General features: G+C 50.2%; 4 protein-coding genes across 4 annotated transcripts; 1 reads left to right on the plus strand and 3 right to left on the minus strand.

Moving 5' to 3' along the window:
• Positions 1–486: 486 nt before the first annotated feature.
• LTV1_1 (Protein ltv1) lies at positions 487–1,943 on the minus strand. The gene is made up of 2 exons (XM_066120348.1): positions 1,876–1,943; positions 487–1,806 (listed from the first exon to the last, which is right to left on the minus strand). The coding sequence occupies exons 1-2, from the start codon at positions 1,893–1,895 to the stop codon at positions 594–596; spliced, it is 1,233 nt and encodes a 410-aa protein (XP_065974635.1). The 5' UTR covers positions 1,896–1,943; the 3' UTR covers positions 487–593.
• A 263-nt stretch (positions 1,944–2,206) lies between these two features.
• J3458_013282 (uncharacterized protein) lies at positions 2,207–4,417 on the plus strand. Its single transcript, XM_007808912.2, has 2 exons — positions 2,207–3,317; positions 3,371–4,417. The coding sequence occupies exons 1-2, from the start codon at positions 2,324–2,326 to the stop codon at positions 4,303–4,305; spliced, it is 1,929 nt and encodes a 642-aa protein (XP_007807103.2). The 5' UTR covers positions 2,207–2,323; the 3' UTR covers positions 4,306–4,417.
• Positions 4,418–4,492: 75 nt separating this feature from the next.
• On the minus strand, positions 4,493–6,919 carry J3458_013283 (uncharacterized protein; the record flags this gene model as incomplete). The annotated part of the gene is made up of 6 exons (XM_066120349.1): positions 6,640–6,919; positions 6,401–6,525; positions 6,261–6,328; positions 6,081–6,188; positions 4,920–6,004; positions 4,493–4,864 (listed from the first exon to the last, which is right to left on the minus strand). Exons 1-6 carry the CDS (start codon positions 6,823–6,825, stop codon positions 4,493–4,495), a joined length of 1,944 nt encoding a protein of 647 aa, XP_065974636.1. The 5' UTR covers positions 6,826–6,919.
• Positions 6,920–9,395: 2,476 nt separating this feature from the next.
• J3458_013284 (uncharacterized protein) lies at positions 9,396–11,543 on the minus strand (the record flags this gene model as incomplete). Its single annotated transcript, XM_007808914.1, has 7 exons — positions 9,396–9,869; positions 9,923–10,021; positions 10,075–10,151; positions 10,208–10,602; positions 10,663–10,744; positions 10,999–11,390; positions 11,437–11,543. 7 exons carry the CDS (start codon positions 11,541–11,543, stop codon positions 9,396–9,398), a joined length of 1,626 nt encoding a protein of 541 aa, XP_007807105.1.
• Positions 11,544–16,224: the final 4,681 nt, after the last annotated feature.

Here is a 16,224-nt window from a genome sequence, read left to right on the forward strand (position 1 = left end):
GGTGTTGCCTAGGAGAAGCCGATAGCCGATTCGTGACTCGAAGACTTGTAAAGGCTCTGAAGGGCGGGATTGTCATTTATCACTGGTTTTGAGTCGACTGCTGGTGTCTTTGAGGCTATGTTGGAAAGATAAAGATGCAGACCTTAAAACGTAGACGCTGGAAAGGGCAAAACGTGGCCGTGAGCGGTGGTTTACCTTGGCTAGGAAGCTTGATAATGATAGACGACGAGGAGAAGAGGTATGAAATGGGACTTGAACAAGGTAGACGAGCATGACAGCAGACTCTGGGGTTTTGAATGGCGGCATTACGGTAGTACAGATGGTGGGTGCCCGGACCGTATTCTGAACGTTGCAGGCAGTTCTGAACAAAACAGGCACGGTTCGACACACCTGATGGGTCTGGTTCTACCGCTGAAAGCATGTCGTGTCCCGGAACAGGCTGGTAGGCGTGGAATCTACCGCAGCACGTGAAATTGGGCGGCAAGGGGTGGCCGAGCTGGCCGCGGTTACAGTGACTGAGGTTAGAAACAGCAATTGTTTAATCCCTAGTAAAATCTCATCAAGTCATTATCCACTTGCCCAACTCTCGCCGTCTATCTTCCCACATTTCGACCGCGAATGCGAGGCGGACCCAACTCCCTCCGTATCTCTTCCAGCTGTTCCAAGCCAGTCTGTGCCTTGGACTTTTTAGACGTTCTCTTCCCGGGTTTCGTGTAACTCCCGAGGAAGTCGTCCAGAATTCCGTCAAAGTCTCTTCTCGTGGGTCCGACAACGCTAGATGTTGACGCGTGGGAAATAGAAGCCATGTCGTCCTCTGGGTCTTCCAGATACGACTCCTCAATCTTGTCGAATCTGGCGTCCAGAAGAGACATTTGTTCTGTGCGCACAAGCGATGACGATGTCATGGAGTAGTTGGACGCGTCGGTCAAAGCACCCTTTCTCTTCTTCTTTCGACCGCCGTTTGTGGTGGTGGTCCAAGTGGACTGGAGTTCGGAGTGGGACGGCGCAACGCGAGGCTTGCCAGACTTTTGTTCCTTTTTGAATTGCTTGAAGTCCTCCATCCAGTCTTGTGAAGGCCCAACCTCGGGGTGCTCTGGCACTGCAACGAGCTCCGGTACTTCTTCCTTGTACTCCTTTGTGGGCTTGGCGGTATCATCCGACTCCCAGCCATCCGCGTCCTCGTCGAAAAAGTCGGCCCCATCAAATTCATCGTCGTTGATCTCCTGTCCGTCTTTTGTGAGGTTTTTGAAAATCTCGTCGTCCTCGTCGTCTACATAAGCCTCGTCATCCAATGCCTCGAGAACCTCCCTTAATCTAGGGTCCATGTCCGGCTGAAATCCGCGAATCGAATCGGGGACGTCTTGTTGGGCCTGGTAGGTAACCCTGGTGAGATTCTTTGAGGGCAGCATTTCATCGTCAAGTAAATCGCCCGATTTTTGCTCCAGATCCATTTTCTTCAGCGCATCTTCTAACGATTCCTTTTGTTTCCCCTTACTCTTGGTGTTCGCCTCGATGAACACGACTTCCCCACTGGACGCCGAGTTGAGATCGCGCAAATGCTGCATATAATCATATTCGGTATCGTCGAAGTAGACTCCGTGGCTAGCAGCCTCGCCTTCGTTGGCTCGAATTGCGGCTGCATCAGAGCCGAATTCTGACGCCAGTTCGTCGAGATGTTTAACTTTTGAGGAACCAGGCTTTGGCTGGGTCGGGTTCAACACCATGGCCGGGGCCTGCTCGTCGTGGATGAGAGGGTCATTTTGCGGTCGATGGACCAGCGTGAAATGCTGGGCCGTCTTCTTGTCACTACATTCGCGGTTAGCAAGTTAAAATCGTTACTAGAATGCCACTGTAGTGTAACGGAGTTCAACGTACATCCACTTTCCTCGAGGCATTTTAGCGATGTGCTATCTTTTTCGCGACGGGATCAAACTCTGATGGCCATACAGGTGGTGGAATGGGGTTCCATAGATTTTGGGTGCCGCAGTCACAAAAACTTGGACTGTTGTTTTGTACCGTGTGCGATCCGATAACACTGTATGTGAGTCAAATTTTCGCGCACAGCTGCACAGTGCTAGGTTGAATGCCGACCCTATCGCGGAAAATTTGCCCCTCCATTCGTGACGCATTAATCAGCCCGCATTGCGGGCAGTGCAGAAAGAAAGTCTGACACCCAAAGTTAATCTGCATCCTTCACACCGAGTATCTTTGGTGAGCCGATCCTTCCCCTCAAGTTTGGCTTGTTTCTCAAGCGGGAAGACGATACCGTCAGAATAAACACATCGTCTCTTGAGTCTACCTTGGCAGAGCCGCCACCGTCAACATGGTTCTGGCAAAATCCAAGAAGAGCGTGGGGCTTGGCAATGCCTTGATGAATGATCGCTTCGGCAAAGGCAAGGGAGGCGACAGAAAGAAGCAGTCTGCTATCACCAGAACCAATCACGCCACCGGTGAACAGTATCTTGTTAATGAGAAGCAAGATGCCTCCTGGGTCAAGATGCGCTCCGTCACGGAGCAGGGCGCTCTGGATGAATTTCTGGCAACGGCGGAACTGGCGGGAACTGATTTTACTGCCGAGAAGATGAACAATGTCAAAATCATTCATACCGACCAGAAGAACCCTTATCTTCTCTCTGCTAATGAAGAGCGCACTGTACTCGGCAAACACAAGATGCACAGGGGTCGTCTGACCGTCCCCAGAAGACCACACTGGGATTCCACCACCACACCCCAGGAGCTGGATGCCAGAGAAAGAGAGGCCTTTTTAAATTGGAGGAGGGGGCTTGCAGAGCTGGAAGAGAACAACGACTTGCTCATGACACCCTTTGAGCGAAATTTGGAAGTCTGGCGCCAGTTATGGCGAGTTATTGAGCGATCCGACCTCATCGTGCAGATTGTGGATGCTAGAAATCCGTTGCTCTTCCGCTCTGAAGACCTCGACATCTATGTCAAGGATGTTGATCCGAAGAAGGAGAATCTGCTCTTAATCAACAAGGCAGATATGATGACTCTGGCTCAAAGAAGAGCGTGGGCCAAACACCTGAAGAAAGCCGGCATCGCCTACAAATTCTTTTCAGCGCAGATGGCGAAGGAACTGAATGAAGCAAGGGACGAAGATAGTGGATCTGAGGACGAGGTGGAAAAGCCATCCTCCCGCAGTGCCGGTAAACAGCCAGCGACAGGCGAGGACTTGTCGGAAGAGGAAAGCGAGGATGATGGCGGTGCTCCAACTGCAGTTGACGAAGATGAGGACACCCAGATTCTTACTGTTGAAGAGTTGGAGGACATATTCCTTCAACATTCTCCCAAAGATGCAGGTGGGTTGCCAAGTACTCCATGGCTATCGAAGAAACGAACTAATCATCACTAGCATCGGATCACAAATTACAAGTAGGATTGGTTGGATACCCCAACGTCGGAAAATCATCCACCATCAACGCTTTAATAGGCGCCAAGAAGGTTTCAGTCTCATCAACACCTGGAAAGACCAAGCATTTCCAGACGATCCACTTGAGCGAGAATGTCATTCTCTGCGATTGCCCCGGTCTCGTGTTCCCCAATTTTGCCTTTACCAAAGCTGATCTTGTCTGCAATGGTGTGTTGCCCATCGACCAAATGAGAGAGTACACCGGCCCCGTGGGGTTGGTCACTCAGCGAATCCCACAGAGATTCCTGGAAGCGATCTACGGCATTCAGATCAAGACGCGCCCCATCGAGGAGGGCGGCAGTGGTATCCCGACTGCAGAAGAACTGCTGCGCGCGTATGCAAGGGCCAGAGGCTTCCAAACTCAAGGCCTAGGTCAGCCCGACGAGGCTAGAGCATCGCGCTACATCCTGAAGGACTACGTCAACGGCAAGCTGCTCTTTGTGCACCCACCGCCTGGAATCGAGGACGCCAAGGCCTTCAACCGAGAGCTGTACAGCGAATTCAACCTCCCTGAGAAGCGACGGGCGGCGCTCGCTGCTGCGACCGAGGCCATGTCGCTGAAAGACGACGACAGCGTCACAGTTGATTCTGACATGATATCCATCCCCGCCGGCCCAAAGACGGAGAAGCTTGACGCGCGCTTCTTCGGCCCCGACAGGTCCCAAGGACACATCACCATGCCTTTCAACCACAAATATACCGAGCAGGGCCAGGCTTCTGGCAGAATGCTTACTGGAAGAAAGGCCCGAACCGTCGTCGCGTTGGAGAACGGGATAGACCCAAAGGACGTGCAACTATTGAACAGCAAGAAGCACTTCAAGGGCGGAGCAAAGAATGGCAAAAGCAAGAAGCACAGATACATGAACACGGATGACTAAATAGCACTATGGTATTTAAATTAAGCAAAAATATTAACAAGAAAAAAAGCAAGGGTATTGTGGCTGCCCAATCGGCCTTTTCAACTCCGACGCTATGCAAATGATTTTTTCCTCAGCAAACATGGATCCATTTTATGTATTCCTAGCCCCGTCGTATTTCGCGCACCAATCCCCCATTACATCGTCCTTACACCAACGCAACTGATGACAAGGCCAAGTCCTTCTTACGCTCGTCTTCATCCGTCCTTTTTTTCCGCCGAATGGCAAAGGTGGCACTCCGCGAGAAGAACAGCGGCGGCACGGAATGTGTATGCGTCAGGAGCAGCACCACCAACCAGACGAGACAAATCGTCGGCAGCAGCCACGGACTAAAGAGGTATTCCTCCAACGTAAAGTCGTCGACCCGGACGGAGGTAACAAGTGCCAGGCCAACCGCCAGCAGAAAATAGACGGTGGCCCGCACGACGGGCCATGGTTTCCAGGGTGTGAGCCGCGAAACAATGGTGAGAAGAGTCATGAAGGCGAGACACGTCCCGGACGCAACGTACCCGTAGGTGAACTAGTCGTCGTCAGCATGATGCGAAGATGACGGGCAAAAACCCGGCCGCACTTACCACGAGCTCAAACCTGTCCCAGGTGTCTTGGTTTATCGTCGTCTCAAAGCCGCCTCCCAGCGTGTCAATAGTGACGTCGTCCTTGCCCTGGTCGATAAACTCCTGGGTGAGATCGACGTCAAAGGTGGCAAAGAGGCTGTTCTGCATGGTTATGGAGAGGGTTAAAAAGACGTCGGTCACGAAGTCGGTCGTGTTCTCGGGGGGCAGGTCGGCCTCGGCTTGGGTGGCGGAGAACTTGGCCAGCTGGGGCCAGAAGTCGTCCGGGATGGCGGTGATGTTTCGGATGGCGGTTTCGATGGTTTCGATGAGCGTCTGCCACTTGGGGTTGTAATCGGCGAAGAACTTGGTGACCTCGGCCGAGATGTTGGCGTGGACGTCGGCGCTGGTGGCGCGGGAGACGGCGTCCATGTCGGCGGTGATCCAGTTGGAGCTGAGGTGGTTGAGGACGTCGACAATCTTGGACCACAGGACGAACTGGGTGAAGCCCTGCATGAAGAGGACCATGGCGAGGTGGAAGGGGAAGTGGAGGACGGCCCAGGTTTGCTGCCGCCAGCCGGGGAGGTGCTGCGACTTCATCCAGTCAAAGTAGACGAGGAAGACGAAGTAGGTTGTCGAGGCGCCGGCGGTGACGATGCCGATGATGAGGGGGTCTGGATTTGCTGTCAGGATCTTGACAAGAGCTCGCGAGGGGCAAGGGGGAGAAGACATACTCCACGCCTCGGGCGACTTGACTATCGTCACGACCTTTTCGGCCAGCACTACAATGCCGTCGCCGAGAATGATGATGGTCAGGAGACTCAAGCGGCCCATGAGATGGGTCTTGGTGAAGCTTAGGACGTCGTGGTACAGCCCGAGACCAAGGGAGAAGAGGGCCTCGGCAGCGCTGACAATGTACCACGCGATGAAGGCGTGGCTGTGGTGGTATTGGAGGTGGAACGAGATGCCGAGATAGATTAGGGCCGCGAGGGAGTGGACGGCTATCTGGGCGCAGAATGCCGGCCGGACTTTTTTGAACTTGCGGACGTGCCATAATATGCTGCTATATTCTGCTACCAGGCAGAGGCGGGAGATCATTAATATGAGGGCTGTGCGAAGATGCATTAGTCTCTTCTTCTCCCTTTCTTTGACGAGGGGAGGAAAGGGGCAGACGAGAAAGCATACACGTGGCTTGCAAAGTGCTCTCGTGGTTCTTTTCCTCGGGTCTAAAATTAGGAGCGACGACTGCGAAACCGACCATGACGCCGAGATGGATGGCCCGTGCTACTCGTTCTATGAGCGAGTTAGTGTATGCGTTCTGCCTGCCTTGAAAGAAGACACAGGTGGTTGGCCCGGGTAGCGTACCAAAGATGCTGTCTGTCACAAACCGAACATCGTAAAGCGCCACCGCGAGCCAAGTAAACCACAGCACCCTATCAAACAGTCAGCAAAGAAAAAAATGGCTCAGACGGATCATCAAGTTTGTTGTTGGCGGGAGAACAAACGTGAAGTAGCCAATGTAGCCGGCGATTCTACTACTGCTCGTGACAGACTGATTCTTGGAAAAGACGGTGAAGCTCGCAGCAAAGAAGAGGTCGAAGAAGATCTCGAGCATGTTCGCTTGCTCATGCTATATTCGTCAACTAGGTTAGCATATTTCTTTTCTTTTCTCTTCTTTTTTATGCCCCCGTGACGCTCCGGGGCCAAAATGCCCCCAAACGTGAGAAAGACGTCGGATACGAACCCTTTGAAACTCTGGAGCATCGTCTCTGTACCGGTCACCGAAGGCGCTCAAGTTTGGCTCGTCGGGGAATTTGTCGTTGCTCATGACCAGCGGGCTCTTGATGAGCTTGAGCTTCTGCTGGGGAGCGGCGGCGTAGTGGCCGTGCGTGGCAGCCATTTGCGAGATGGCCCCCAGGAAGCTCAGCATGGTGGCTATAGGTTCAATATTTCCATGGAGATTCTTGACTCCAAGTCTGCAGGTTCGAGGCTTTCTTTTTTCGTAGAAGCGTCAAGGGGCGCCGATGGCCGTCCTGCATTATTCAACCGGCCGGTAGTTGAAAGGCCTCCGTTGACTAGGCCAGACGCTAGACGGTAGGGCTGATGGGGTAATGGCGTGTCTTTGACCCATTTCATCTTCAGGGATGCCGTCGTATCAGGGGGGATGAAGTTTATAATCTTGGACCGGTCCGTCAATTTAATGGGTATGAACCCACATGCCGCCAGGGTGGTGCAACGGCGACGATGTAGCGACGGAGCAGTAACAGGGACTGTCTACGGGTCACGAGGTAACAGGGACTGTCTACGGGTCACGAGGGCTTGAAGCAATGCAATGGCTGCAGACATCTGGAGTCTTTGTCAAAAACGCCCAGTTGTAGGACCGGTTTCGAGGGGATTTCTGGGAACCTCGACTTGCTACATTCATCATCAGCCGCCACACACCGGTTCCCGCCATTGGTAAGGACAGACGAACCGTGATTATCAGATGTGCATACAGCAGTTGTTTCAAAAAGCTTGCCATGACTAGTTCAGCCTCAAAACTTTGCTCGACGGCTACACCTTTCTCCACCCAGCAGGGGATCGGCAGTCGGTCGTCTCGCAAGCGACCTCGTTCGGTCTCATTCCTCGTTCTTCATCAACGGCCGTTCCGCCAATGAGACTCTGTCCCAGAGGTCGGGGACTCCTGGACTGGGTGCCTGTTTGTTGGAACTTGGAAGGGATAAAGTCAAGGTCGTCAGATAGATTAAATCGTCAGCCCAACAGCCCGAAACCCACCTTACCCACCATCGAAAAAAAAATTACATAAATAGCAAAATCTATGGACAGGGATATTACGCGGCAGCAAAAATGCCTTTTTTTTTCGCAAGTCCTCTTGATTGCATCTCCCCGGTTTTCGTCGTCTGTATCGTCTTCATAACGGCCATAACGCCACGCCATTCCTGAAAAATGGTTGCAGACGATAACTAGTCACAACTTCAACTCTGCTCTGTGGCGTCCAGGAAGGAAATGCCTCTTGATTATGCAACACGTTGAATGTGGTCACGTGGTGAAGGCCGTGCCTCGCTGATTGTCCGTCGATGGGTTATTTTCCGGCTTCGCAATCTTTTCCTAGCACGCTACGACAGCGCCTGACATCTGGTGTGCCCGTAGACTTGAGGATGATTGCAGATGGCACGCCCAAGCAGACGTTGATGGCCGTTTCGGACACCATGTTAGCCTCCGCATCCTCCGATCCGGGCCTACCCTGTTCGCACGCATGGGCTGACGATCGCCCAGCAGACGCTGCTATTCACGGCCCTGAATCCGAGATGGAGATTCTCATTTACTATAACGGGAATTCTATTAGCATACGTAAACGATAATGACGGTTTAGCCATCTTCTCCTTTCTCGAAAACCCGCATTGTCACCTTCTCTAATAGCCCGCCTTTAGCTGTTTGTGTGTCGGGAGGAATATAGATGTTTTCCTATTTTCTTTGGCTCCGCCTGCGTGTTTATATCCTACCACTACCAGTTAGCGGCGTGATTACTCGCATTTTATTATCATGTGCTACCTTTTCAGTGTTGAGAAGCCCCCTATTTAATAAGACCAGACTAGAACACTATCAACATGTTCGCGTGGTAGCTTTCCATTCATAGCGTCAAGGCAAAATAAATTCCATATATTTCATTCTCACTCATCCAATTTTCGCTCTGCGTAACTTGAACCGAACCCCGGCAACTCGGCGTCTCCGTTTAGTCCCAGTTATTAAACCAATCACGACTATAAACCAGCCACGTCGGGACCACTCTACTATTCGTGAATAGTATCCATAACAGATTGCCGGAAATGCCGTGTTGCGTTGCGGCGTTGCGGCGTTGCGGATTCCTTGGAAGAGCAACCCAAAGGTTAGTATTAACGAGCTTGCTCCGTTACTGGCAAGGAGAGAGACTACCATCTGTTCACACCAACATTCCCAAGATGACGGAGGCCGTTTGGTCCGACAATAACAGGTTCTTGCACGAAATCCTGAAAGGACAGACCAGAATTTTGCGTAAAAAAATACACAATTGCTCAAAAGCCAAATAAAATAAAATACTAAAATAATATAGTGGTTGTGTTCATTGCTTGCCCCACGCACTCAGATTTCGGATGATTGTACCCCTTGCAGTCAACAGCTCTGACGTGCCACGGGGTATCATAGTATTCTACAATAGGGCTGTAGAATTAGTACACATAACCACAGGCACAGAGGTTGGACTTTGGAAAAGATTTAATTTAGTTGTCTTAAGACTAAAAGAGTGTCACAATTGAGCAGCCATGGATAGAGTCGAATAGTGGCATTAGTCCTTGATTGAAGCTCTCTATCGAGGGAATTGAGGCCTCTTTTGTTGTTGACGATGACCTCGAACGGCCTGCATCTTCAGCGCCTCGAAGCTCCGTCGAAGCAGCCTAGCAGCTAGCGATTCGGATACAGCGTTTTCCGTTGACAGAGAGACCAAGTAGACTTGGCTGGCTTTGTTCAGGATGCCGTAATTTCGAACTCGGCTACTTCGCCTAGAGGCGTGCCATCCCAGTACGGGCCTTGCTGGTAAAAGTTGACTTGAACATTGTATCTTCCGGGCAGCAGCTTCTCTTTTTGAGCAACCGTGAATGACATGCGGCTGGTCTTTTCTGAATAAAACGTCCAAACACGCGGCTTGGGATGGACTCTTTTCAAAGTGACTCTGACTGTCACATCGGCAGGATATAGTTCTTTCTCGTAATACCAAGCCGATCCCCACAAGTACTGCGACTTTTCTCGAAACACGGTCAATTTAAACACGTCGGTTTGGGTCGGGAGGCAAAATCGAACTTTGGACCATGTCCACTGGTCTTGACCGTACCATTCATGCCAGTGGCTACAGTCATAAGTCGCTGGGTTCTTGGTGTCTGGGTCTTTTGCCGAGACCAAGCGATCAAACGCCTTGATCTCAACCGGGGAAGACTGTGCGGTCTAGGTATTTCGCGTGAGCGCTAATTATAAATTAGAGCGCAGAATTCACTTACCAGGTATGGCTTCCATTTTTTGTAATATTCGTTGGATAGCGCGAAAAGTGCTTGAACCGTTTCTAAAGCATTATCTGGATTTCTAGCAGTCTCGCGAATCTGGCATCTTGTATCAGTAGACTAATTTAGACGTTGGTGAACTGGAGACATACCCAGTTCTTTTGGGCATTGATTAATCGAGTCTCGTGCAGCTGGATCTCACGGTCCTCTTCTTGACTCAAAGCTTCTCCTATAGTAAAAAGTTGAGTATTTCAATAGCGCAAATGCAAGTGATGGGTATCTTACGCATCTGTAGAGTTTTTCGCAATTCCGTATGCTTAACCATCTCCCCCAGGAGCTGGTAAGCTACAGCGCCCGCAGTAGTATAGTGCACTATCGATTGGTTCTGGGGGAAGTTTCCAATATTCGTATACGTATCAAGAAGAGTCTGGTAGCTGTAATCCTGGTCACAAGCCATTTCGAGAAACGTGTCTGCCCATGATTTGGCGGATGCAAATATTTGCTGAGCCGAGTTTTGCTCGTCGGAAGGCTCCGACCGGCCTTGTAATTGTCGACCAATATCGCCTTGGTAAAAGATCTTGACCTTTACTTGTGCTTGCTTGCTTAGTTTTTCCATGTTTTTTGCAACCTCGGTACTGAGTTGACCTGAAACCCCCCAGAAACCCAATGAGGCCTCAGCACTTAAAAAAAAAAACAAGTTAGTCCTTCCTAATTGTAGCCTTTGCACTCTCAAGACTTACGTGGCTTTGATATCTTCCTTGTCAGATGCTTCGTCAAATGTAAGCATTATTCGAGCCATTAATTTACCGCCCATCTCAAAGCCTAGCATGGTGTTAGCTTTACACTTGTATGTATGTGAAATAACTTGCCTCGAATCCACCGGTTTCCAAAGAGTGTGGGAAATGGCCTTTCAATTGCCTCATAAAGTTGAGTGTTGAATGTAAATTTTTCGTGGGGAACTCGACGCTGTTTGTTGATGCTTATCGACGCGATAAAGGTCAAGGAATTAGAAGAGAATGCCGACTCATCAAGATAACTGCCTGATATAGAGGCTTCTTGACCATAACCTGAAATACTCGTGGCCGCATTTACGCCAAGAGCCTTCAAGTAAGAGGTGTAATCCGATACAAACTCAATATGTGAGTGAACCTCGGCTTGGCATCCTTTTACACTCATTTTTTTGTCGGAAATCATGTTAGTAGCCCCGTTTCTTTTTTCCTTGTCAGATGACGCTTTGTTGGCCTCGTCAATAATTCTTGCAAGCTCTTCTGGCGAAGTTGGCGTAAAATATCCGTCCAGATCCACGCCAGGCATAACTGGACCTGGTTCTGTGAAATTAAACCTGCCAGTTGAGTTCTTGTTGCCGGGTCTTTCGGATCGGTTGTTGATGGAGTTTGCGGCCGCGTCCTTTTCGGATGTGGTCATGACGGCGTCGTGAATCAGACCTCGACCAAGAAAGGTATTATACCTACTGAAGTTAGCACGTTTAGGCCTGAATTTCACGGTTACCATACCCTTGTCCCATGGTCAATTCATCCTGATACGGCACCTTGAGTGCCAGCGACGGCCTGGCGTAAAAGGCTAGGCAGAGAGCCTTTCCAATAAAAGGATAGGCTTTCATTGTGATAATCGATGACACTGGCAAGATTTGCAAACATATACTAGTCAAGGTTCAATAACTGACATGAATAGCCTGGGCTGTTGGCCGTAAAGAGAGGGCTTTTTAAAGCTGGAGCCGTTTGAAATTCTTGAGACGCTTGTCTCCAAGAAGACTTATATATACGACGGCACAAGGGCACGAGCAAGGTCAAGTGCGGCTTAAATCAGACTATTATTTACAAGGACAATAAGTCTGGTGAGTTGGTATGGGTGGTAGACAAGACCTACGCCCCTTGCCGTGATGCTCAAGGCGCCTGATGTCTCCCCGCACCAGACGTGCTCGGCGACTTTCACCCTGTCATTATGCGGTACATTATTGACATTACTCCCTATCGTTGTATGTATACGGAGTACATGTACATTCCCGGACACGAGCTATTTGCCTTCAGTTGTCATCTTGGCGCCTTCAAGCCGAGTCAGAATGCCAGCCGGGACCTACCCGCAAGCCAGATCCTTTGAGCTCGTGAGCTCCTGAAGCTCCCCTCTTCTTGGGTGGTCTTCTCCGTGCCACGGTCCAGTTTATTTGGAATCACAGTCCAGCCCCCGCATTTTTAGCTATAAGCGAGCGACCTGACAAGAAAGTTTACGAGAGCTATGCACAGGGATTCTTATATTAATATTAGTCCTTTTTAATTCTAGTAGTGCGAACTATTCACTGCCCACTTTATGTCGCACCACGGACTCGGTAAAAAACCTCCGATTCCAAAATACAGTGGGGCGTGGACTGGTGCCACGTGCCACACCCCCGCCCGAGGCTCTTTCTGGTTCCATCTAATTTTAATCTTTTTCGACAAGCCAGACTGCTTAAACATGCACCCAGTGTGGCTAACAGACAGACCGTCCGAGAGTGGTCTGCCGCAGTCCGACAGGTCGGAGCAGGCCGTCGACCTGAAGTGGGCTGCCGCCTTGTTCCAGCATCGCCATTGGTCCGCCTCAGTTCAAGTAACTACAAGGGGCATGTCTTCTTCACGAGGCATTGTTACAAGGGCCTGAAAATATTGATTTGTTCATGTCTCCTTTGTACGCCCGCAGCGGCATTTCCATCAAGCAACTCGTCGTCGCCGTGGCGCGAGGGATTTACTTAAAAAAAAAGGAATTATTATCGAGCCCCCTATGCACCATATACGCCCTGTTCTACAGGCTTCCCCGGGTTCATTGTGACTTGCTTTCCGTGGTCGTCGGCGCATCAGGCCAAAATAGTCGCGACTACGTCGTTGATTGACTGCGTCTGGCAAGCTATTGCTACATTTCCGGTTAAACACTATGAGACTTGCTCAATTACCCAAATGAATCCATGTGAGTGGGGAATCGAGAAGGGAAAAACGTTGACTCTATTTAGAGAATAGGACAAAGCAGATGACGAGATAGAAACTCACACTTATGCGAACTGATTGTGTTGCTGCGCCAAAGGGGGACGACCTTTGTTGGACCAATATTTATTGTGCCTTCCATGTCGGTATAATAGGAGTATTCAGCGCCTCTCTTTAGTCATGCCGGGGGCCCGACGAACCTCGGAATAGCATGTCTGCGCCGTGTTCCGCCACGGTAGGTAGGTCCAACATGTCCATCGGCCCTTCACGACATGGAATCTATAGCTTGGCGACTGCCTGCTGAGCTGAGCCCAAGCTCCTTTCATGGCTCGCAGGGAAGAACTGCGCCTACTGTATTCGTGCCATGACATTCCTCCACATCTATCTGTCCTGCTTCACATTACAATTTATAAAGCTCGACAAGATGAACTAATGTCAAAGGCCATGGAAAGAGCCAAGATGTCAACTGGTGTACACTTATAGGCCGGATAGCGGGGATATTTGGCCATAAGCCGCTATTGCTGCATCATTTTGCTTCATGGTTTAGCAGTGCACCCGATAGCCACTCTGACGCTAAAGGACTAGTTGACCGAGTATAAAATATGGGACGGTTCTCCTTGAAGGCACGACTTGTTTGTTCTACGCTATTACATCTTTCTCGTCATCCGTCTAGTGACTAGTTATAAGTCTCTGAGTCTTCATAAACCTGCACTTCTATTCTCTTCTCCTTTTATGAAACAACTTGGAAAAGCCAGCGGACCATTCCCTAAAAGGGTTCGCATCTCTAGTATTGCGCTTGTAGTCTGTACGTCCATGGTCTTGTCTCCGTCTCTTATTAGTTTTCGTGTGCGATCTCCAAAGGCACTCGCGACGCTGCATGACCAGACTTGGATCCTACTGCCAACACGAAAACCATCTTATTAGTTGCTACCTCTGCTATTGCGGTGCCTGCCGAGCCCGGGTTCTGGCCTAGAAATCAGGACGGACAAGACAGACACGTCGAGTCCGAGATTGGGGGAGGGCCCGCAGTCATTACGCGTCAAGATCCTTCTCCTGAAGAACCTTTGTCCAGAGATGTAAAGCTTGCTAACTAGGAACTAGCCAAGTCGTTTCGAAAGCTTTTGGGGTACCAGAGAACCCTGACCAGCGATATCCAAGAGCGCAAGTTACAGCCCAAGACGGGTGTAGCTTTCTTCTGGAGAAGTCAAGATTGCCAATGAAAGTCTACTCAAGTAGACGCTACAATTCGCGCAGGAGTTGGTGGACATGGCTCAACCGCTGGCCGAAGGCGAAGGCGGACCCGTGCCCGGAGCTGAGTAAAAGAGCAAGCGCCCTACTTCTAGCCGGGCCAAGTTCGCAATCAATAGGAGACGGAGATGGCTGATGGAACGATTATGTGTGCTCGCTGGACTCTTTTCTCTCTTTATATATCAGATAGCTGAGGCGGTCGAGTGCTTATATTTGGTTGAAGTCGCCGTTCGACACGGGGGCCACGGAGAAACCTTACTTTATCTGGAATACAAGCACCAAGTTCTGTTGATTGATTCATGCACCTGGTAGAGTACCAAGCAGGGCACTTCTCGTGAAGAAGTATCAAAGGACGACAACCGGCGGCCCACGAAGCGCTCACTATGCACAGCCACGCCTTCAAGTCTCAGTAGCCTGCGCACATATAGAAAACCTCGATTATTGCTTGTCATCCTCACCACAGCCGGTGTACTAACTGGCGATGAGTCCCGTCAGTGCTCAGTGTCAGATGGCGTGTGACGAGGGCTGAGATAGCAGGGCTTGGAATAGCAACTCGATCCAATAATAACCGTCTTTGATATCAAGGGTCCTTTATTCTTCCCAAGGCCCTCGGGGACGAAGAGGTCTTATTCATACAAGGCCGCCTAACGCTTCTAGGTCTTTGAGCCTTTGTGCAACCTATTATTAACATCGGGCCCGTGTGACGAGACGGCCGTATCAGTTGGCAACCACGGAGGAATTATAACGCACCTTTACGTCGAGTATCGCTCCAAGTCTAACCGCTGCATTACTATGCCTAATATGGCCTCGTATTAATATTGAATGTAGAATCTGTCAAGATTTCTTGATTTCCATTATATGCCCTCTGCATCTCGAGACGGATACTGTCACTTTGCTGTTTGATGAGGTTTGGAATAAAGAGTGCAACGACTTTGGCCGTGCCAAGAGAAGCCCAGATGCTATTGGCCTACATTGGCTTCAGCCGTCGGAACCAGAAGATTCCACAGACACCACTAGGAAACCTGCCGGGGAGAGGTTTTACTGCAGCAATATGAGCCTTGACGATTTTTGAATGATGGTTTGACAGACACTGTGTCCATGAACTCGGTACGGATGCCCTTTTTTGTTTTGTACGTAGACCAAATCTGATACTAGAAAAAAAAAGATTACATTAAAAGTACAAGCTTGGCCGAAAATGGACCCCACTATGATCATTTTCTAGCCAATCCTGCCGACAAGTAGACTGTATGTACTTCAATGTTCACATTTACTAATCTTCAACACTCTTCTCCTTAATCACTTCCCCATTCCAAGGGTAACAGCAGTATAAAGACGCACAAGCACTTTAATAAATCAAAACCCGTTATGGGGACGTGTCCATTGATCTTGACCTAGGCGTCTTTTCTTCCTAGGTAATGGATCGACCCATCACATGAGAATTTGGCCAGGTCACCCGTCTGGAAGCATCGGGAGAAATCTCCATTACGTGAAGTGCAGAATGAGGGAGCCGGGACGAACATATTGGCAGTCTCTCCGCTGTCATCAAGGTAGCAACGAGCCAAAGACGGACCCTGGAGTACAGCTCATCCACGCTGCCAATCGCCACAATCTTTGTGTGGTCGTTCTGGTCTACAATCCATGCATGGCCGCAGGTGACTCGGCCCAGCCTGGGAATCGGGTCGCGTGGATTGATGTGAGTCGTGCCGACCGCGAAGACAGAAGACTCGCATGGACCATACATGTTGCCCAGCTGCTTCACCCTCGGGTTCCAATACTCCACTGCTTCTGTCGTAATTGATTCTCCAGCCAGAATGAGAGTCTCATGGCTAGGAGCGGGAGACATGGAAACCAGAGTCGATGCGACGGTAGTGGTCAGGCATGCCCAGTTGACTTTCATGTGCTCCATGGCGGCCCCAAGATTATTCATTCGTTCCACGTCGGTAGGGACACGGACACAACCACCTGTCGAGAGAGTCATGAAGATATCATGTATACAAACATCAAAGACAAAAGCGGGAAAGTGCAAAGTCCTAGGCTTGCCAGTCATGCCCAGAAACTTTGTGTGTTGCTCAATGATAGTGCAAA

The sequence above is a fragment of the Metarhizium acridum genome (assembly GCF_019434415.1).
Source record: "Metarhizium acridum strain ARSEF 324 chromosome Unknown scaffold_276, whole genome shotgun sequence".
Classification (NCBI taxonomy): Eukaryota; Fungi; Ascomycota; class Sordariomycetes; order Hypocreales; family Clavicipitaceae; genus Metarhizium; species Metarhizium acridum.

What these genes read in the sequence shown, in the direction of transcription:
- LTV1_1 (XM_066120348.1), bottom strand. Translation starts at nt 1,895, where the DNA reads ATGCCTCGAGGAAAGTGGAT. An exon ending in ATGCCTCGAGGAAAGTGGAT is followed by an intron (nt 1,807 to 1,875) that starts GTACGTTGAACT and finishes CCGCGAATGTAG; the next exon opens with TGACAAGAAGACGGCCCAGC.
- J3458_013282 (XM_007808912.2), top strand. Translation starts at nt 2,324, where the DNA reads ATGGTTCTGGCAAAATCCAAGAAGAGCGTGGGGCTTGGCAATGCCTTG. An exon ending in ACATTCTCCCAAAGATGCAG is followed by an intron (nt 3,318 to 3,370) that starts GTGGGTTGCCAA and finishes AATCATCACTAG; the next exon opens with CATCGGATCACAAATTACAA.